Source organism: Hemiscyllium ocellatum, chromosome 34 (genome assembly GCF_020745735.1).
Source record: "Hemiscyllium ocellatum isolate sHemOce1 chromosome 34, sHemOce1.pat.X.cur, whole genome shotgun sequence".
In the NCBI taxonomy this organism is placed as follows: Eukaryota; Metazoa; Chordata; class Chondrichthyes; order Orectolobiformes; family Hemiscylliidae; genus Hemiscyllium; species Hemiscyllium ocellatum.
Genome location: NC_083434.1, coordinates 41,357,316 through 41,380,409, shown reverse-complemented (window position 1 = coordinate 41,380,409; position 23,094 = coordinate 41,357,316). Strand labels below are relative to the sequence as shown.

The following is a 23,094-nucleotide window of genomic DNA, read 5'->3' as shown; positions in this document are numbered from 1 at the left end:
TCAGTTATATAAATGGTTTACAGTTTCCAAGACCGCACAGAGGTGTTTCTCAGCCACTGCAGATCCTCCCATTGGGTTTATGTAATTGAGGCTTTTCAAAGACTGCTTTTAGGTTCACAGCTGGAGAATATTAGATAAGTTGTACCACTGGTACTTTCAAAAGAATAGGACCCTGGAGAGAGAATCAGGCAACAAGACCAGTTTTGACATCTGGAGCATCTCTTGCTGCCTTATACTTTTTACAAGTGATGATGAGATTCTCATGAGGCACTAGCAAAATGCAGTTGATGATGGTTATTGTCTATTAAGTGCCTTGTTGATGTTGCATTAATACTCAGACTCCATTTTACCAAACTTGCCAAACAAGATTGAAGTAGAGAAACTCAACATGGAAGCCAGAGCAAACGCCTGACGAATCCAGCTCACCACTTGATCCAAGCAATCTCATGCTGGATAATGGGTACCAACATTTCAGTGCTCCCTGGACCATTGGCCATACACAGCCCATGTCCACAAACATGGCATCCAATATGTTCCAGCCTCTCAGAATCCACATGGCACATCTGTGATTCACTTAAGGACAGTTCTGCATTTTAATACTGCATTGCCTGCTATCATTATCACGTTGCAGCAAGGAAACTGTGCTCAGCCAAACACGCATAGAACCCATGATTGGACCAGGCCGCATCCCCAAAATGCTCCGTGTCATTGCATACTCTCACTCTGGACATTCCTGGAAGCTGTCAGCTTTCCTGCTTTATGTTGCTTTACCATGTAGAATGTAGAATTTTGCAGTAGGCCAATCATGTCTGTAGCAGCTTCAGAAGATCTATCCAGTTAGTCTCATTCTCTAGCCCTATCTCCATAGACTTGTAACTTCGTCACTTTCAAATATGTATCTGACTCTCTTTTGAAACCTCGTATAGCATCCGCCTTCACCACTCTCCCAGGCAGCACATTCCAAATTCTAGCAGCTCTCTGAATAAAGAAGTATCTCCTCATCGCACTCTTGGCTCTGTTGCTAACAGTATTGAAATTGTGACCCCTTGTTACTGATTCACCAACTAGTGGACGCAATATATCATTCTTTACTATATCAAAATTGTTCATAATTTTGAACAGCTCAATAAGGTCCCGTCTTAATCTTCTCTGGTCCAGAGAAAATAAGCCCAATTTCTCTAATCTTCCCTTCTCTCTGAAATCCCTAATTCCTGGTATCATTCTAGTAAATCTCCTTTGAACTATTTCCAGGACTTTAAAATCCTTCCTTAAATAAGGTGCAATGCAATCTTTTTCTAAATTTGTGGGATGTGGGTATTGCTAACTGGTCACTGTTTATTGCCCATCCCTAGTTACCCTTGAGAAGATGGTGGTGAGCTGATCTCTTGAATCATGGAAGTCCGCAATGCCATTAGGGAGGGAATTCCAGGATTTTGACCCAATGACAGTGAAGAAACAGCAATATATTTCCAAGTCAGGATGGCAAGTGGCTTAAAGGGGAAAATTGGTGGTGTTCCCAAGTATCTGCTGCCCTTGTCCTTCTAGATGGAAGTGGTTGTGGGTTTGGAAGGTCTGTCTAAGGATCTTTGGTGAATTTCTGTAGTGTATCTTGCTGATGGTACACACTGCTGCTACTGAGCATCAGTGGTAGAGGGAGCTTGTGGATGTAATGCCAATCAAGCGGGCTGCTTTATTCTGAATGGTGTCAAACGTTGAGTATTGTTGGAGCTGCACCCATTCAGACTAGTGGGGAGTATTCCATCACTGTCCTGATTTGTGCCTTGTAGATGGTGGACAGGTTTTGGAGAGCAAGGAGGTGAGTTACTAGCTGCAGTATTCCTAGCCTCTGACATGCATTTATAGTCACTGTGCTTATTTGGTGAGTCCAGTTAAGTTTCTGGTCATTGGTAACCCCCAGGATGTTAACAGTGTAGTATTCAAGAGGCAGTGGTTAGAGCGTTTCTTATTGGTGATGGTTATTGATTGGCATTTGTGTGGCACAAGTGTTACTTGTCAGCCCAAGCCTGGGTATTTTTCAGATCTTGTTGCAAATGAACAGGGACTGAGGAGTCACGAATGGCATTGAACATTGTACAATCATGAGCAAACATCCCCACTTCTGATCTTTATGATGAAGAGACTGTCAGTAATGAAGCTAGTTGGGCCAAGGACAATACCCTGAGGAACTCCAGCAGCGATATCCTGAAGCTGAGATGAGTGACCTCCAACAACCACGACCATGTTCCTATGTGTCAGGTATGACTCCAATCAGCCCCCTTATGCCCATTGATCCCAGTCTTGTTAGGGCTTCTTGATGCTGCACTCAGTCGAATGTAGCCTGGATATCAAGGGCTGTCGCTCTCTCCTCCCCTCTGGAATTCAGCTCTTTTGTCCACGGTTGATTTTTTTATTGTTGTCGCATGTACCGAGAAATCAACATTAACATTTGAGAGGTCCATTTAAATGTCTGATAAAAGCAGGGAAGAAGCCATTCTTAAATCCGTTCTTATGTATATTCAAACTTTTATATTTTCTACCTGACATAAGATGGTAGAAGAGATTATACCTGGGGTGAGAGTGGTCTTTAATGATGTTGTTCGCTTTCCTGAGGCAGCGGTAAGTATAGATGAAGTCAATGATACATGGAATCAATATCTGAACCAAGGTTGAGGTCAGGAGCTGAGTCGCCCTGGCGGAATCTAAACTGGGCATTGCTGAGGAGGTGGTTGTTGATGCCACCTTCCATCCCTTTACTGATGATCAAAAGTTGACTGACTGACTGACAGGATGGTAATTGGTTGGATTGGACTTGTCCTGCCTTTTAAGTACAGGACATATCTGGGCAATTTTCCACGTTATCGGGTAGATGCAAGAATTGTAACTGTATTAGTTGCTGGAAAGTTGTCAAGGTCTATGGCCTTTGCAGTATCCAATGTGTCTGTTCAACTGTTTCTTGAGATCATGAGGAGTGAATCAAATTGGCTGAAGACTGATATGTATAATGCTGGGGAACTACTGGAGGAGGCTGGGTTGGATCATCCTCTCAGCATTCTGACTGAAGATCACGGTGAGCCTGCTGTCATCTGAGATGGTAACAGCGAAGTATGGTCTTTCAGGAGAGGTATCAAGTAGAAAATTATTGATGGCGTGTCTAAATTTTGTGTAGGTACTGTTTATAATTTTTATAAATAGTGGTTTGCAAGTTGGGATGTTCCATTGCATTTTCATGTTTGTTCCTTGTGGAGGATTGCTTAACCCGTACTTTGTGGAGAATAAGGGAGTTCCCCTTATTTGAAGCAAGTAAAGGAGACCCTTAGATTAGCCACTCATTTTGGTGACACATTGCATAAATTTGAGAGTGAGAAAAATTATTTCTGAATGAGCTTTATTTCAGTTATGTTCACTGATCATTTCAGTACTTCTGACATCTTAAGTAGCCTTAAGTAGTTGTTAGAAAAGCATCATCTGAACTCCAGACACGGATGCATGAACTACAGCTGACAGTTTTTTTAAACTTAAATTCTACTCAATTCATTCTCAATTGGCAATAACCTTTCACGCAAAAATGTGCTGCATTTTATGGTAGTGAGCTGGTTGCACCTACTCAGTACTGCAGTGGTAGGTGCAGGCAGCACAGTACTTAACTTCACAATCTGAATTGTAAACCCGGTTTCTTCTAGTTGGGAGAGATCCCTTTCATCTGAAGCAAAACCAATGTACTAAGGATATTAGCGAATGTTTAGAAATGGCTGTGCCCTTGGCCTCATTGCAAAACATTTATGACTGAGTATTATTTGTACATTATTTCAGATTTCTTCTAGCAAGCCTGTGATGTTAACCTAGAAGTAAAAATGTAAAGCATTTCTCACATTGTTTAGTAGTTAGACTTTATTTAATTCATGCATGAAATATGAGCATTGCTGATGAGGGAAACATTTATTGCCCATTTCTTATTGTGCTACAGCGATGATCGTGAACGGGAATAACTGCAGTCCATGTGTTGTAGATACTCCCTCAGTCATTTGAAGAGGGTGCTCCAGCACTGATAGTAACATACTTAGTCAATGTGGTATATAGCTTGAAGTGGTAGTGTTCTCTTGTGCTGCCCCTGGTTTGTACAGCTTGTGGGTTCAGGAGGTGCTGTTGAAGTAATCTTCATGATTTGCTGCATTTGATGATGTAGATGGTCCATACTGCTGCTGTGATGGCAGTACTGGTGAGTTATGAACAATAGGTGGCGTGCCACTCAAACAGACTGCTCTGTCATCAACTTGTGTTGAGAAATTCTCAGTAACAGTGAACTCATGAGAAGATCAGCAAGGTTATATTGATGTCAGTAAGTAGTTAACAATTAAAATAGCCAACAGCACCAGGGCTAATCCTTGGTATTTTCAAGCTTTTAGCTTCAGGAAATCTCTTGTGATAGCTGTGCCTTTTTGATCGTTGCATAGCTGGTGTTTGGATTTTTCATTGGTTGTCATGTTCTCTTGCAAATGGCCCTCCCAGCGTTGGCAGGTCCTTATCTAGACAAAACTTGGATCCAGTCTTCAGCAGAAGGCAACATTTGAACTCCAATATTTCATTCTGTGTCAGTGTGTTGAAGAATTAACCAACCGGTTAAAAGACAAATGGCAAGATAAATGCTTTATTTGGTTACGCCTACTTACTCTGCATGGGAATGACCTGCAAATACAATTTTACAGCGTCAGTGGAAATGCTTGTGAATTGAATGATTGAATGGTCTTCAGTTTCCTGTTATCTATCTGTATATCTGTTGTTGATTAATCTGATTTGAATTTGATCTGAGGTATTTGTCTTCATGGAGAATGAGGAAATTGATGAGTCTTTTATTCATGTCACAGTATTATCTCTTCCCCTTCCCCTCCCACCCCCCCCCCCCCCCAGATCAATCACAAATATCCCGAACGAAGATTACTGGTGGCTGAAGCCTGTGGAGCCCTTGCACCTTACTTGCCGGTAAGAAGCATTTAACTCTTTTCTGTTTTAAAATGATCCAATAAACATTGTGATTATTGTGCTAACGTGATTGCTCCCACTTCCAGAAAGAGATTCGCAGTTCACTGGTGCTCTCAATGCTGCAGCAGATGTTGACGGAGGATAAGGCAGATCTTGTGCGAGAGGCAGTCATTAAAAGCCTTGGTATTATTATGGCTTACATTGATGATCCTGACAAATATTTGCAGGTATAGCACTGTTATAGATCAAATATCTTTATGGAAGTTCCCACATTTTACTGTTCCTCTATACAAGTTTGTTTTCTCTTCCCCAACCACAGGGTTTTGAATTGCAGATGTCTGCCTTAAATGACCCTTCAGAAAGGGTAATTAATGCTACACATCAAGTTTTCCTGCCAGCTTTTGCAGCATGGACCACAGAGCTGGGTAAACTCCAGTCCCATCTCATTCCAACTCTTCTAAGCAACATTGAAAAAATACTCAGGGTGGGTTAAAAACAAATATGCCATTTTAAAACTTGATGCAAAACTTGATTGTTATTGAATGGAAGTGCTTATTTATGATTGCAATCCATTGCTACTTCAGTGTTAAAATTCTCATCCTTCCCTTTTTGCCCTCCATGTCCTACCGACTCCTATCTCAATATTCTACCCAGCCCCATACCTGCATGAGAATTCCAGCATTTGTTCCGTTTGAGCCCCTTGACTGTTCTCACATCTAATGGCTCCACAATTGGCAATTATGTCTTCAGCTTCTTGGGTCCAAGGTCTAGAATCTCCCTTCAAAACATTTTTGTATCCTTACCCCGCTCTGCTTCTTTAAGACTTTTTCTTAAAACTTGCCTATTTGAACAAATTTTAACTGTCAGACCAGGTTACTTTTCAGGTGATGCTCAAATTTCAAATCTTGTTTGACAATGACCTTGAGACAGTTTAGGAATTATATAAATTCACACCGTTATTCTTTTTCCTTTTTAAATATTTGTAGAAATTCTTACTGTCTGTTTTTATATTTTTATCTAGCTTTCTTTCTGACTTTTTTTTTTGTCATTAATCTTTTGACAATTTCTTGAAGTGTGATGCTATCTTTAACATTTCTAGTTAACTATAGATGTTGCATCCAACCTTGGAGTTTTGCTTCCTGTTTGAATGTACCTATTCTGTGTATTCTTGAATATCCCTTTAAATGTCTGTCATGGCATCTCTGACTATTCCTTTAAACTAATTTATCAATTCACTTTAGCTAGCTTTGCTTTCATGCCCTCAATTGTCTTTATTTGTCCTTTATTTCCTCTTCCTCAAACGGAATGTGAAATGCAACATGTCATTTTTATCACTTTTAGGGCTGCCATTACTGAGAGAGTTCATTAATCGTACCTCATTGCACAATACCAGATCTAATATAGCCAACTCTCTCTTCTAAGAAACTAACCTGAAAACTATATCATTTTACATAAAGTATGTAAAATCTCTCACTTTTGACTTGTAAGTACTTTTCACAGATATCTACAGGTAAAAATACACCTACTGGATATAACCTGATTTGTATTCCATTCAGAAATGGAAAATTTGCAAAGCGAAATATGTTAATATTTACTTTGCTTTAGTTAAAAAAATTTAATTTGATCTGGAAGACAATCTTCAAAGTGACTATGAATGCTGTAGAATTTTAAAAATAATGTATATTGATATTTGGCTTTGTGTAGATCATATAGTAAATTTGCTTTTTAAAATAGGTATTACTGATACAAATCTGAGGCCTAATTCATTCCTAAACCCTATTCTGTCCACTATTCTGTTTCTGCATATAGGATGGAGAGCATGGACTTGATGATCATAAGCTCCACCTATATCTTTCAGCCATGCAATCGCTGATTCCACCACTCTTTGCACTGGTGCTGAAAAATGCTCCTTTCGCAAGCAAAGCAAAGCTTCAAGGAGAGGTGCCACAGATAGAGGGTATTGTATTGTACAGTGATTTGCATGTGCACATTGTTTATGAAAAATGCCCCAAGTGCAGCTTTGTTGAGGCACATTTCATAATTGCAAGTATTTAAAGTGTCTTACATTCCATTGTACATTCAGTGCAAATGCTTCATGTCATGCACTCATGAAATTTAGTGGGAAAAAATAATCTAGGCTTTGATACTTAGTGTAAGAATTACCTTTGTCATTCGGCTCAATGTGATTCTTTATAGCAAGCATTATAATTACAGTCATAATCAGATTCTGGTAAATAGCCACCAGATTCTTCTGTTCATTTTACTATAAGCTAGCAGATCTACCATGGACAACCCAAGAAAAATAATGTCTACTCTGATTCCAGGGTCTCCTGCTGCAAGTTATGAAGGACAAGCAAGAGAACTTGCTTCAACCTTAGCCCCCTCCTTGTCACTTAATGCAACCATCCTCTTAAAACTCTTCTTTAAAACTATTGATATTTAATATCATTATATGAATTATATTACATTTTGGTCACCAAAGTTTTCTCTTCAAAATAATAAAGTGGACCAAATTAATGCCTCATCAATCCTATTACATTGCCAATTAACGGCAGGAATAGGCCTTTTAGCCCCTTGACCTGGCTCTGCAATTGTGTAAGTTTATAGCTGATGTGATTCTAACTTCAAAACGCATTCCCATCTACCCCTGATAATCTTTCACCCCCCAGCTAGCCAATAATCGATCTAACTCTACTTTAAAACTATTCAAAACTCTGTTCCTGAAAAGGCAATGGAAATAAAGTTTCAAGGACTCTTAATCAGGGTAACCCCTGATTCTTAAGCACTGACCTCTCATCTTTGACTCCCCGATAAGAGGAAGATCCTTTCCACGTCTACTCTGACAAGGGCCCTTAGGACATTGCATGTTTCACTTAAGTCACCTCTTGCTCATCTCAACTCCATCAAATACAAGGATGTCCAACCTTTCTTTGTATGATGACCTGCACATTCCAGGTACTATTCTGGTAAACTACTGTAAACTGCTTCCAACGTGTTTAAATCTTTCCTTAAATAAGGTGACCAATGCCGTGCATGGTTTCCAGATACTATCTGACCAGTCTCCCTGTATAACTGAACTACAACCCCTCTACGTTCAGATGCCGTTCCCCTCGTGATAAATAACATTTCATTTGCTAATTATTTGATGCACCTGCATGCTGGTCTTTTGTGTTTTATGTACCAGGACACACAGATTCTTCTGCATCTCATGGCTCTACAATCTCTCACTGTTTAGTTAATATGCTTCTTTTGTATCCTTTCTATTAAATTGGACGATTTCACATTTTCCCACAGTGTTCTCCATTTGTCAGATCTTTGTCAAATTGCTTAACCTATCGTTACACCATTTTAGTTTGCTTTTGTACTTTTCAGACTTATTTGCCAAGCTATCTTTGTGTCTCTCAATCTTCTTTAAAGTATCTCATTAAATGTTTAAAAAGTTGATACTTTAGAAGATAATCATTCTTGTTCTTAGGTAAATGAAATGTAATGCTTAGAGATGTGAAATGTTTAAATTTGATAGATAAGATACAGAAGGACAACATTTTAATAAAGGTTGCAATTTTAAGCGGGTGATGGAGTAGAAGGCTCTGGGTGTATATGTGCACAACTTGATCCAGAATGGCAAGACCGGCTTAGGGGAGCGGTCAGTCAAGAACGGGGCATCCAGGTTTCATCAGTGGGCACATAGAAACAAGGAGATAATTTTGAACTTGTGCAAAACTAGTTGGGCCTCAGCTGCAGTACTGTGTCCAGTTTTGGGCACCACACTCAAGGAAGGATGTAGAAAATACTCACGCGAATGATCCCAGGGATGAGATATTTCAGTAATGTAGATAGATGGGAAGAGTTTTCCATGGAGAAGAGAAGGTTGAGAGGAGATTTGACACAGGCATTCAAAACTATGAGGAACCTGGATTAATAGATAGGGAGAAACTGTTCCCATTTCTCAGAGGATTAAGAACCAGTGGGCAAATTGGAGTTGATTGGCAAAAGAAGCAGTTGTGATATGAAGTATGTGAGCAGGATCTGGAACACACTGCCTGAGTGAGGTTAGAAGCAGGTTCAGTCAAGGCATTCAAAAGGGAAATTGGTTCAGTTTCTGTCAAGGGCTAATGGGTAGAGATGTGGAGTGATGCTCAGTGAATTGTTCAAGCAGAGGGCCAGGATGGACAATGTGAGCCAAATGGGTGGAAGGATTATTTTTGGTGGTTTATGTGAAGACAGGCAATCAGAAAGTAAGGGTTGAATGGTGGAGTTCTAAGTAATGCTAAATATTTTGGAAATGTGCTTTATTATTGGAGATGATGGAATTGAAATGTAGCCGTGGAAAGCATTTTCTGTAAGGTAGAGTTCGTTGTGGTCTGTAAATTGTATGGACTTTTTATCAATGAGAAGCTAATGCAAACTATGCTCCCAATGTTACTGCACCCAAGCATATGATGAGGGACAAGAGTAGACTACTGACCCTTTGAGCCTGCTGTGCACTCACCTGAGATCGGCAATGGGACCAAACTGGAAATATCCTACTTCTACAAGATTACATTGATCAAGCACTCCAAGGTTGATGAATTGTAATGCATCCACAAAATTTTGAGGAGAATTGGCCAATGCTTCTCCTGAAAACATGGTCATATTTATTTCATCCGTGAATTAATTTTATTTTCTTTTTAGTGACCAGATTCCCTCGACCAGCCTCCCCTCTTCAAGATGTGGCGACAATCATTGGAAGCAGAGAACAGTTATCGGTGCTTTTGCAACTCTATGATAATCAACTAGAGCACGAGGGTACAACTGGCTGGGAGAATCTTCTGTGGGTCGTTAATCAGCTGTGAGTTAGTCTCACTCTCATCCTCCCTTCACCAGTGACCCTTCAAAGCTGTAATTTCTTATTGACATCCAGTTGTGAGCCATTTTAACGTGGATCCATGTTTACTTGGACAATGATGAAAGTGTCCTTGAATATGAAAAATAGTTTGTTTTTAAACTTCATATCTTAAAAGAAGCTTTTAATTTCAAACATTTTTTAACCCTTGTGAGTTAACTTGAAATCTTGCAGACTGAATTTGCATTTTAAAATGTTGAGTTACTGTAAAGATTTTGGAGTACTCAAAACTGAGGATTCAGCCACAAAACGGAGCAGACGTTCTAAGTGACTCACATTATTTTGTTCCAGATTACCACAATTGATAGAAACTGTTGGTAAAATTAATGTTACCTCCACATCCTGTGTCCATGATTTCTCCCGGTATTTCTGGAGGTTGTGTCGGACATTTGGTAAAATTTTCACAAATACAAAGGTGGGTTAATTTAAACTCCTTGTCAGTAGATTTTCAGCTGACCCAATTATTCTTTAAATGAATGTCGGAACAATGCAAGTGTTTGTATAACTTTAACTATTATATGGCATGGACAAGTTTATAATGCCTCTCTTTAAGAAACTCCGAATTAATCTTTTGGAAGTGAGTTCTGCAGTCGGAGCATAGAAAATAGAAGCCCCATTTAGGTTGAGCTTGCTATACTATTCAACTAGATTATGGTCGATCTTCCACCTTAGCACCATTCTCCTGCACTATCTCCATATTAATGCTCCTTGCTGTCCAGAAATTAACAGGATAAATGCTAAATGTTTTGGAAATGTGCTTTATTATTGGAGATGATGGAATTGAAATGTATCTGTGGAAAGCATTTTCTGTAAGGTAGAGTTTGTTGTGTTCTGTAAATTGTATGGACTTTTTATCAATGAGAAGCTAATGCAACCTATGCTCCCAATGTTACTGCACCCAAGCATATGACAAGGGACAAGAGTAGACTACTGACCCTTTGAGCCTTTGAAATATGCTCCAGCAGAGCATGAGTCATTTGTATCTTATGAAATATTTGATTATTTCAGCTCTGTGTTGTCAGAACATATTGGCAATTGGACATAATATTTGAGACTTGTTCATTTTATTTAAGACTTACCTAAATGCAATTAAATTTGGGTTTTTTTTTGTAGAATTGTGGAGTATTAAATGACCTTGGTCCTCCATACCCATTCTTTTGTAGAGTCAAAGTGCAGCTTTGGAAGTCTGGCTTTGAGGCTCATTCTGAATTTCAGTTACATCTCATTTGAAAACTCCAAAATCATAATTAGATACTTGAATTTCTAAAGCAACAGATAAAAGAACAGAACATGAAGCAGCTGCTCCTGTCTAATTATAATACTGCTGAATGTCCAAACTGAGAATTGACGATTATTCATTCTGCTCGTGATTCCCCACTTCTATTCGAAAATTTAACAAAATGAGTAAATGCTTACTACTTCTCAGATGTCTTGAGTTTTTTTTTAATAAAAAGCTTAAGTTCAGTCACTGTTCAACTTCCTGAGACGTCTTTTGTGCAGCAGGACCATAAGACAATGTATAGCAAAAGATTAGTGTTATGCAACTGACATGATATATTGAACAAACCTAGAACAGCAATCTAGGTTTGTTCAATATATCATTTCAGTTGCGTGACACTGTAATCTTTTGCTATAAATTCTGTGTCTTTCAGTCCTGCCCCACAACCACCTGATGAAGGAGCAGCGCTCCGAAAGCTAGTGCGTACAATTAAACCTGTTGGACTATAACCTGGTGTTGTGTGATTTTTAACTTTGTCCACCCCAGTCCAACATCGTCAGCTCCTCCACATCATGGGTTTTCACGAGCAGCTGCCATAGTGGGCGTGTAGTTCTGTTTGACTTGAGATTGTTTTGTCTTTGTTTAAATCTAACGTATTATACATCCTTAGGTAAAGCCACAGTTCCAAGAAATATTGAGGCTTTCTGAAGAAGCTGTTGGTAAGTGCACCCACACGCTGCCACCCCTGGAAAACTATCCAGTGCTGCTTATTTATTGAAAGCCGAATTTTGCTGTTCTGAACGAGAACAGACTATAAAAGCAATGAGTTATGGTTGGCTATAATTCATATCCACTCTATTTTGAAATGTTCTGACTCTGCCCATCTGATCAGTTTTTTAAAGAAAATTGTAGTGCAACTTGTGTTGATAGTTATTGGCTTTCTCAAAATTTTAACAAGCATTACTGTAAAATTTCAGAAACCTATTGTTATTATATATGTTTCCACCATTGTTGAGGAAGTAGTTTTAAAACCGTGGGGCAGCACAGTGGCTCAGTGGTTAGCACTGCTGCCTCACAGCGCCAGGGTCCTGCGTTCAATTCCCGCCTCAGGCGACTCTGTGTGGAGTTTGCACATTTTCCCCATGTCTGCGTGGGTTTCCTCCAGGTGCTCCAGTTTCCTCCCACAATCCAGAGATGTGCAGGTCAGGTGAATTGGCCCTGCTAAAGTGTTAGGTGCACAAGTCGGGGGTAAATGTGGGTAGATGGGTCTGGGTGGGTTACTCTTTGGAGGGTTGTTGTGGACTTGTTGGGCCGAAGGGCCTGTTTCTACACTGTAGGGAATCTTAAAAAAAAATCTGTGCTCTTTTGAGAGCTGACTGTGACTACCTGGAGTTAGAAAATGAATTAATTGCATTCAATGGCATAAAATTTAACTTAATTGTTCTATTTACATTTTCACATCAAGTCTCGAGGTTTGTGCTGTTCATGTGGTTGTATAGAAGAAGGTTATGTTGGCAGAATATATTGTAAATTCTGGTTTTATTAAAGCTTCAGTTGAATTGTTCTAAACAAAACTTCTATTTGAAGTATCAAAATGTAATTCTATGGCCATTTAATGTACAAAACTCATGATACAGTTAAACAAAAGGCCACTGAAAAGGGCATAACTTGTAACGGATCTAGGATAAAGTGCACTGACATTTGTTTCTTGCTTTGCAAAGATGTATCAGCTACAGCTGGCAACGGGGTGCTAACAAAGGCCACGGTTCCCATATATGCAACAGGGGTCCTCACTTCTTACAATCAGGTAAAGGAAGTTGACATTTCAAAGTTTGTGAGAAGATTTGTAGCTCGGGTGCTCGTTGTTGTGGTTCTGTTCGCCGAGCTGGGAGTTTTTGTTCCAAACGTTTCGTCCCCTTTCTAGGTGACATCCTCAGTGCTTGGGAGCCTCCTGTGAAGCCCTTCTGTGCTGATTCCTCCGGCATTTATAGTGGTTTGAATCTGCCGCTTCCGGTTGTCAGTTGCTGTCCGCTGCAGTGGCCGGTATATAGGGTCAAGGTCGATGTGTCTGTTGATAGAATTTGTGGATGAGTGCCATGCCTCTAGAAATTCCCTGGCTGTTCTCTGTTTGGCTTGCCCTATAATAGTGGTGTTATACCAATCGAATTCATGTTGTTTGTCATCTGAGTGTATGGCTACTAAGGATAGCTGGTCATTTCGTTTCATCTATACCTATACAAGGTATTCACCAAAAACGAATACCCGTGCAATTTCATCAACAGATGCCTAAGGGAAAGACAACAAAATGAGGACTTGCCACAACCCAAAGAACTGGTCACACTACCATACATCAGGAGCATTTCTGAACTGACAGCTAGACTACTGCGACCACTAGGACTCATAACAGCACACAAACCAACAGCCACACTCAGACAACAACTCACCAGGACAAAGGACCCGATACCCAGCATGAGCAAAACCAATGTAGTGTACAAAAAAAATCCCATGCAAGGACTGCACAAAACACTACATAGGACAAACAAGAAGACAGCTAACAACCCGTTTCCATGAACACCAACTAGCCACAAAACGACATGACCAGCTATCCTTAGTAGCCATACACACGGATGACAAACAACATGAATTCGATTGGGACAACACCACTATTATAGGGCAACCCAAACAGAGAACAGCCAGGGAATTCCTAGAGGCATGGCACTCATCCACAAATTCTATCAACAGACACATCGACCTAGACCCTATATACCGGCCACTGCAGCGGACAGCAACTGACAACCGGAAGCGGCAGATTCAAACCACTATAAATGCCGGAGGAATCAGCACAGAAGCGCTTCACAGGAGGCTCCCAAGCACTGAGGATGTCACCTAGAAAGGAGATGAAACGTTTGCAACAAAAACTCCCAGCTCGGCGAACAGAACCACAATGAAGTTGACATTTGTAATTTTAGACTTGGTAAACTCCTCTTGATTTAGTAATGAATTTACTAAAATGCTGAATAATCCTGCAGGAAGAAGACCGGAAACTCCTCGTCGGATTTTTGGAAGATGTAATGACCACGCTTTCATTATCTCATGCGCCCCTTGATAGTCTGAAGGCTTCATTTGTGGAACTTGGGTAAGATATTCCACCATTTATGAAAACTCTATGCCTCTGAATTCTGTTTGCTCCCATTTTCTGGCATTACTTGTTTTTGATGTTCTATTTGTAATTTTATTCTATGATAGCCACCTTCAAATGCAATATTTTATTTCTGATGTTTATGCCTTATTATAAGCAATAATTATCATTCCCAATGTCTGCCTTGACCCTTGTGTTGTTGTATCCAAGGCAGAGGTAGGGATGTTATCCCTGTGCCTCGTGAGCCCTGACTTTCTCTGGTGAGGTTAAAAAAGTAATTAGTATGTAAATAGGCATTTAAAAAGAAATCAAGGAGACTGGTTGTGGTGGTCATTATCTGAAGTAAACCTGAGTTATATATGCTAACCAGCTTTTTTCTGGAGGTTCAAAGTTCAGAAAATATCTCAATCTCTGAACTTGCTGAATATTGCATCCATTTGCCTTTCTTCAGTATATACTGTTGTAACTTCTAGCTTGCCATGTTCCAGCACACATGGCTATCCATCTTCCTAAGAAAAGAATCCATCATAACTACAATTTCTTTTTACTCTTCATCTTACTCCTTTGTCCAAGCTAGTCCCCCTTATTTGTTTCCTATGATCTTACTTTCCCGTACGTTTTATGGCCAGTGCGTGGTATCATAGAACAATGTCTTCAGTCTCTAATGATAGCTAGTAATCTCATTGCATTTAACTTCCTGCCTTTTCTAAAGCTGTAAACCATTTCCTTGAACTGAACCTGGTTTTCACGTTTGTAAACATCCCAAGAAAACACACCTCGTTATCCATTTAATTTACTCTTCACTCAGCCACTTTCCCTTTCTGTCGTCTTTTACTGCCCTCACTTCATTCCTTATGGGAGCTTTTTATTGTTGTTTTCCTTCTCAAATTGCCCATGTTTAAAACCATCTTTTTTCCCCAAGAGTCATATGGCATAGAAACAGGCCCATCGGCCCACCATGCCTCCGCCAACCTCAAACACCAAACTATACTAATCCCAACTACCTACACTTGATCTATAGCCTACAGGGCTATGGAGTTTTGTGCTCCTCCAGATGCTGCTTCGATGTTGAGACAGTACCTGCATCCACCACCCTCTCAGGCAGCATGTTCCATGTTTCTGGGTGAAAACATGTTTCCTCAATTCCCCTCTAAACCTCTTAACAACTCATTCTAAACTTGTGTCCTCTAATTTTAGACATGGCTGCCATGTAGAAGAGATTCTGATGATCTACCCTGTCCATGCCCCTCATAACTTTGTATACCTCAATCAGATACTCCCTCAGCCTCCTCTGCTCCAGGGAAAATCAATCCAACCTGTCCAGTCTCTCCTCATTGCTGAGGCTTGTCATCCCAGCTAACATCCTGATGAATTCCTTCTGTACCCTTTCCAGTATAATTATATCCTTCTGCTAGTGTGGCAACCAGAACTGCACATTCTATTCCATCTGTGGCCTAACCAATATTCTATAAAGTTGCAAAAAGACTTCCCTGCTCCTATATTCTAAGCCTTGGCTAATGAGGGCAAGCATCCCATGTGTATTCTTCACCCTGCCTTCCTGTACTGACACCTTCAGGGATTCCTGGATTTGTACACCTAGGTCCCCTTGTTCCTCTGTACTCTCTAGGGACTTACCATTTATTGTGTAAATTCTTCCCTTATTGGGCCTCTCAAAATAAATCACCTTGCACTTATCAGACTACATTCCTTTTGCCATTGCGGTGCCCAATTTGCCAACTGATCAATATCAGACTGTTGCCTGAGACCATCCCCCTCGCAATCAACAGCACTATCAATGTTTTTGTGTTATCTGCAATGATCCAGCTAAGACCTTCTGATATTGTGCTCCTGTTAAAATGCTATCAGATGTCTGCCTTAACATTACTTCATTTCACTGGCTTCTTTTAAGTTTTCATTCTTGTGGTATTTCCATTTCCTGTGTCCCTGTGGCCTTGAATTATCCCAAGAGTTTTTCTTCCCCTTTGTACGTGTTGCCATTTTGATTTTCCCACTTTGGAAGCTCCACAACATTTCAGCATCTTTTGAGAGTTGGTTCTGATGTTGCAGATTCCTTTTCTAGCCAAACTACTTATTTCCCAATGGAATCCGTCAACTGTTTTAATTTCCAAATGTGGGATATTTTCAGTTTGATCTGTTTGGATTTATGTTTGTGCAGCAATGCCAGTGGCAGAAGTAGAGAATTGGCAATTCTATTCTTTTCATTCTGTACTTTGAAATTTAATTGGTTTTTGAAAGACAACTATTTTAATTTTTTTGAGCAGGGCTTTGTTCCAAACTGATTCATACCACCTCTAGTTTGAGCTTAAAACTGGAATTTCCCGTTGTAGTTTTAACCACCTTATGATCAACATAATCCTGCAACTTGAATTATGATTGTAAAGGAGGTGTCAGAGAAGGCTGTCTGAACAATTACTTTTGTTTAAAATGCTTTCAACAGAAACTGGAATGTTTGTGGGTAGTAGAGGAGTCGTCGTGGGGAAACACCTATTGGTGTTGAGTCTGTGTAGGAAGGACATGTTTTTCCTAAAAGCACTTAACATTTGATAAATGTTTTAAGTCTGATCTTTCTAATTCTCCTTATTTTGTTAGAGCAAATCCAGCTTACCATGAGCTCCTGTTAACAGTTTTATGGTATGGAGTTGTACACACTTCAGCACTTGTCAGATGCACTGCTGCGAGAATGTTTGAGGTAAGGATTTCAATGCAATCATTCAGTTTACAAAAATCAGATGTGAAAGAAATCAGCGTCCTGAAAATGCTATTGATATTCTACGGAGAATAGATATTAATAAGGCAGCACTTGTCCTTCTGGTAAGAATATAACTGAATGGGAGTTGAATGACTTTAATGTAAAATATTACGGTGGTGGCATATCTAATATAGAGTTGTGTGTGATCACATAGTTATTACCTTTGTTATTACCTACTGTGTTTTAGTTCAATGTTTTTAGATTCTTCTGTGCTTTAAAATGTAAGCTTTGTCTGTCAGGGTGAGATCCTTTTATGCTTCTGTACCTTACCAAAGCTGACAGATCTGATTCGGCACAGTTGCGTTTTTTTTTTGAACAGCACGGTACACTGCAGAATTGCATCAGCTGCTAGTAATTCAATTTCAAATTCAGGGGAAGAAATTTAAGGGTGGGGTAATGTGTTGGGGTTGGGCTTTGTGGGTATGGCTTGACAGAGCTAGAAGTCTAAGAGGCTATTTACTGTGAATGGAAAATCTAGAGAGGAGAAGGGGTTAAGAGGTCATGTTTCACAGTAATGAGTCACTATTTAGGACTAAGATGGGAAGATTCTTTGACTCTGAGAGCTGTAGATGTTTAGTTGATGAGCATATTTAAAATAGAGATTGAGAGTTTTTTTGGATATCCATAATAGTATGACTTAAGTGTTTGTATCAATTGTAATTGGAATAACTGCAATTTTCCTGGAAAATAAGAAATACTGATCAATTTGACCTGGCAACCCTTGGAATTCTGATCTGTGAGATCAGCTGATCAGCTTTGGTACATGCTGCTACTTCATAGAAATTTTGAGCTGTTGTAGTGTTTCAAACCCTGTAAATGTTGAGCTGTTCTGTAGAAATTGTTGCTTCTCTAATTTTTGTTTGCTCTTTTGTTCCTCTCTCTCTCTTCGATGTGCCATGCTACTTCCCATGATATTCTGCTCACTCTTTCTACGTATCACATGTGACATCCCTTGTTCTGCTCAATCAGCTGTTGGTGAAGGGGGTGAATGAAACTCTGGTAGCTCAGAGAGTTGTCCCTGCTCTTATCACACTCTCCAGTGACCCTGAAATGTAAGTTTCTTCCTAACCAGTTGAAGTGCATCTCTTTTCAGTACTTTGCTGAGAAATCACCCTTTGATTTGTTCACTTGCTCTCACTGCAGTGATGCACAGCTAATCTTGTAACCAGCTGCTGCAGCCATTATGTTAAATGTGCAAGGTTATGTTAGAATTGACTGTGACTAAAGCATGCTTATTTTGCAATGTCTGGCTCCTTGTTCCAATTTTGAGATTGCGGAACAGGGAAGGAATGAGCTATGTAAATATCTCAATTCATTTTTGAAATCATTCACGTCATTGCTGTTTGAAATCCTGAGAAAAGCACTTTGCGTGTCATGCAAATAAGCTTAAATTATGCAGTGTTTTAATTGGGGTGGATGAGTTTTTGTTTAACAAGTTTTAAGGTTGAAGTCACCTCCTTCAGATACATTGGTTTTATCAAAGAGAATCCTTTCATGTCAATTGGCATAGAGCTATCCAAACTTCAATCTGTTGTTTATGTTTTGGCTGCTATTTACTTCCAAGAGCTTTAAATTCAACAAAGTTACAAGAATATCATCCAAATGATTCGTTTTATAATACTGGCCTCCCAGCGCAGCTATTCTGGCAAAATATCAAATTAGATGGGTGATTTTTTTTTCAGAGCTAAAGAGATGCGTGCATTTTATTTAACCCGACTAATTTCTCACAGGTTGATATTAACTAGCTGTTGAGCATGTGCCATATACCTTATCTTTATGGAGTGTGTGGTTGAATACTTCCTTGAATGAACTGAGAATCTAAGTGCTCATCCTCCGTTAACTAATCAATCCTTTTCATCAATGTTTGTTTTGTTTTATTTTTGTTGGATTTTTTTTTGACTGGTTACAGCTGATCGTGCGAGGCATGAATGAAGCCTTAATTGACAAGCGGGTTGCACCGGCTCTTGTTACCTTATCCAGTGACCTTGAATTGTGAGTTGTTCAGACTGAGACCATAGACTTAATCAGAAAAGAAAAGCAGAAGAGAAAAAGAAATCTAATCGTCAATTTTGACACTGACTTCTGTTTGATAACATTGCAGTTGTCTTGCCAGATTTGGTAGCTGACCAACTGATAATTCTGTTTAGAGCAAACTCTTGCTTAAATCTTATTAAGTAAGCTTCCCTTTGCAAGTTGTGCTCAAATGCATCAGCGTTTATATTTGAACATGTTGCCTTTTGTAATGTAAATGTTTGATGTACTCTGTAATCACTAGCTCAGGCATCTATGAAGTGCTGATGAAGAAATTGTATTTTTTAGATTTTATGCCCACTACCTATTACGTTTAAACAGTCTAACAAAACTTACACACTAATCTTTACTACAAATATGTATATATTTAAAGTTGATACTTTATGGAGGTACAAAGTTGCTCACAGCTTTCTTCCTCTTTCCAGCTCCGTACGAATAGCTACAATACCTGCTTTTGGCACCATTATGGAGACAGTAACCCAGAGAGAGGTACAGTCATCTGAATATCTGTTGCATTGTGTCTAGCTGTTGTTTCACACATCCAGCCTGGCAGTTTGTAATTATTATACTGTAATAGATGCAATGGATCCAATACAAAGCTGAGCTTGAGGCAGTGAATGCCTCTGAACATGTGTGATTTATTATGTGCTTTGAGGCAAATTGATCATCCTAAAGCCAAGTGTTGCAGGCAGAAATTGAAGACACAGGGAAAACTTCAGCAGATCTGGCAGTAGCTGTGAAGGTGGAATGGAATACAGAGGAACCTCAATTATCCGAATGAGATGGCGGGCAGTGTTTTATTTGGATAGTTGATTATTCAGTTAATTGATTCAATTCCTCTCCTCTGGTGCTTGGAGTTTTCTGAAGTTCCCTTTTTCCTCACTCTGCCTACCTTGCTCCCTCCCTCTGTCCCAGGGTTTGTTTCTGAGTAGACACACCCTTGTGTGTAAGGAACCTGCAGCATTGCTAAAGCCCCCCACCCCCAACATCAGTTCAATGGGATTGACACAGTAAGCATTTGCTAAGTCTGCTCCCCATTCAAGACACTAGGTAGCAGCACACCATGCACAAGCCCACACAGCCCACGTTTGCTCTGTTTCCATTTGGGCTGCCACCACTACTCGGTTCCCAGCTTGGCCCACGCTCAAGCTGCTCCCTGCTCCGGGACAAGCCCCACAACTTGTCTTCTCGCCTCCATTCTCCAGGTAGGGCAGTTTAAAAAGTTAGTAGCGGAGGGGACGTGGGGGGAGAAAAGAGGGAACAAAAGAAAGGAAATGGTGAGCAGAGGAGCTCCAGATGGAACATCTTAATCTGCCGCTATCTTGCGACATAGAAATAACTAAAGTCCTGGCTTATTGGTGTTTTCTCAGAAGTGGAAACTCTTCACAAATGTAACAGACTTTAAGCAAGTGCAACTAACAAGAATGTATAAAGGGGGAAGGTCTATCATAGACAGAAATTAAATGCACTTGCTTACAGCCTGTCACATGTCTTTTTACAGTTCTGTGTAAGACTGGTGACCTGAAATATTTGTTGTCTTGCATTTCCTCACAGATGCTGCCAAACCCACTGAGTATTTCGCACATTGTTGAGTTTTACGTTAATAATCAAAACTGACCCAAAACAAAAATAATTTTGTACGTGCATTAAAATTATGGTGAAAAGATGCGTAAACAACACAATTTAAACCAAGGCTGAAATGGTGAAAATTAATGGGGTTTTTTTCAAATGTTGGTTTTGGGTGAAGTTTCTTTGAATTGCACAAAGACAAATGAGCCACTTTTTTACAGAGTTTTGCAAAGCTGCAGTGAGAAGGATTGACCATGGTCACTGGATAGACATTGACAGCACTTGAAAAGACTCCAGTTAGTGGCCCATTCTCATCTTTTCTTTTTCCAGGTCACTGTGCTATACAATTCCCTTTTTTTTAATGCCAATTAACTTGTTTTGTTCAGCAATTGAAGATTATCCAGATGTGATGAAAGCTGTATAATTTACAGATACTAATAAAGTTTTTGGAATTTAGATTTCAGGATAAAGATTAGATTAGCGATTAGATTCCCTGCAATGTGGAGACAGGCCCTTTGGCCCAACCAGTCCACACCGACCCTCCGAAGAGTAACCCACCAAGACCCATTTCCCTCTGATTAATGCACCTAACACTATGGGCAATTTAGCATGGCCAATTCCCCTGACTTGCACATTTTTGGAGTGTGGGAGGAAACCGGAGCACCCGGAGGAAACTCCACACAGACAGTCCTCTGAGGCTGGAATCAAACCTGGGAGTCTGGTGCTGTGAGGCAGCAGTGCTAACCACTGAGCCACTGTGCCACCCAGTTGTGTTTTGGTTACTTGTGAATGGTTTCCTGTTCTAAAACAAAAAAATTGATCAAGAAGTCCTTCTGGAATGCAGTTTTGTTCCAGCATTTTGTCAGATAGCAGGAGACTGCAGACTTCTGTGGTGTTAATAGAAAGATGTTTACACTTTGGAATTTATGACCTGTCATATGTGCATGTAAGGTCATTAACTTATTTTGAATTCAGAAGAATCTAGGTTGAGCAGGGTTTTTTTTTTATTAATTCAATTCACAAATCACTAGTGATGACTGAAAACAAAAAGTTCTGGAAATAACTGCAGTTCAAGCAGCATTCATGGACCGGGAATAGGCCAATGTTTCAAGTCTACATGACTTTTTATATCAGAGCTGACCAAAGTTTAGGTTCTCCAGTTTGTGAAAAGTTCATGTTGACAGTTTTAGAAAGGACTCATTAAACTGCACAATCCAGAGGAAAGAATGTGGATGGCGTCAGTTAAGTAGAACCCTAAAAAGCTGAGATGGGGGTGTAATTTCTCTAGACTTAAGTCTCTGTAGCAATATTGGAAAACTGCTTAAAAACTGTTTTAATGTATGTTGTGATATCCCTTATTTTCTGTATTTAATAACTTTTTTATTTCATCTCTTCTGTAATGACCTTTGGTATTAGAAAAAGTCTACAGCCTTATGTGAAAATTACTCTGACCATGTTAACTAGCAAAACAAAAATAAAAAGATCTATCTTCTTGAATCTGACTTGTTCAGTAGTACTTTCAACTGGGATCATAACACAGTGAGAATAGGAGTAGAGTCAATTGTTTTACAAAGTTTTGACTTTAGCAAGAATGCAATGTGAAATGACAGATTCAATTTTTGTAGCAGCCTGGGTGTTAAAATGCTAATTGTTTTCGATATTAACAGCTTTTGGAAAGAGTGAAGATGCAGTTGGCTTCGTTTCTTGAAGATCCACAGTACCATGATCAGCACTCTCTGCACATGGAAATAATCAAGACTTTTGGAAGAGTTGGGCCAAATGCTGAACCAAGATTTAGGGATGAATGTATGTTTTATTTTAATGCTTTACATCCTCTTTCTTTTCTTGCCAATATCAACATTCATATTTTAACCTTACCGTGGTTTGCAACGGAAGTCAATATGTAGGATAACTGTTAATTGGAGGTATTTCAGAGACTGTATGTTAATATCAGATAACTTTTAAGACCTTCAGTATGTAGATGGTACTTAATGCCAGAAATATAAGGAAAGGTGAAGGAGTTACATCAAGGCGGAGAAAAAAAATGACACCTTCCATAAAAATCAAAACATCTGCCTGTGCCAGGCATGTTTTTATTGTCACTGTAATTGTATATTTAGCTGAGTGAGCACCAAGTTACTTTTTCACTTGGGAAGAGTTGCAGTGTTAACTGAATATCCTTGTTTTTAAATACAGATTATTGCTTTGACAGGAAGAACGATTGGACTTCCTTACATACTTGACAGGGTTAATTTTTTTCTGTTGACACTATAGACCACTGTAACACTCACCAGACTTAATATAAATTATAGCATTGTAACTTCACCTAGATCACCAGCTTTCCTACATGGCAGGGTTCTCCTACTGCCTGCAAGCTGGCAATCTGTCCAGGTTCCACAGTGTAATTTATTTTGTTGGACCTGTGGCTTAATAGAACCTGATTTCCCGTCACATCATGGGAGAAGTCGAACTGTGAGACCCTCCCCCATGATCAATATGTTGTC

The 23,094-nt window shown here is 39.6% G+C and overlaps 1 protein-coding gene across 5 annotated transcripts in view; it reads left to right on the top strand.

Moving 5' to 3' along the window:
* The window catches only part of relch (RAB11 binding and LisH domain, coiled-coil and HEAT repeat containing), a 94,180-nt gene that overhangs the window by 58,913 nt on the left and 12,173 nt on the right, over positions 1–23,094 (top strand). For 2 of the 5 annotated variants that reach the window (XM_060849971.1, XM_060849968.1), the window contains 13 exons: positions 4,906–4,977; positions 5,064–5,204; positions 5,297–5,461; positions 6,787–6,934; positions 9,652–9,808; positions 10,154–10,277; positions 11,752–11,800; positions 12,803–12,888; positions 14,111–14,217; positions 16,831–16,930; positions 18,900–18,982; positions 19,447–19,510; positions 22,258–22,396. In XM_060849971.1, the coding sequence (XP_060705954.1) occupies positions 4,906–4,977; positions 5,064–5,204; positions 5,297–5,461; positions 6,787–6,934; positions 9,652–9,808; positions 10,154–10,277; positions 11,752–11,800; positions 12,803–12,888; positions 14,111–14,217; positions 16,831–16,930; positions 18,900–18,982; positions 19,447–19,510; positions 22,258–22,396 (1,435 nt within the window). Of the gene's footprint in view, positions 1–4,905; positions 4,978–5,063; positions 5,205–5,296; positions 5,462–6,786; positions 6,935–9,651; positions 9,809–10,153; positions 10,278–11,751; positions 11,801–12,802; positions 12,889–14,110; positions 14,218–16,830; positions 16,931–17,959; positions 18,043–18,899; positions 18,983–19,446; positions 19,511–22,257; positions 22,397–23,094 lie in introns of those variants that run through there. The other 3 variants (XM_060849969.1, XM_060849967.1, XM_060849972.1) reach the window with 2 other exon arrangements.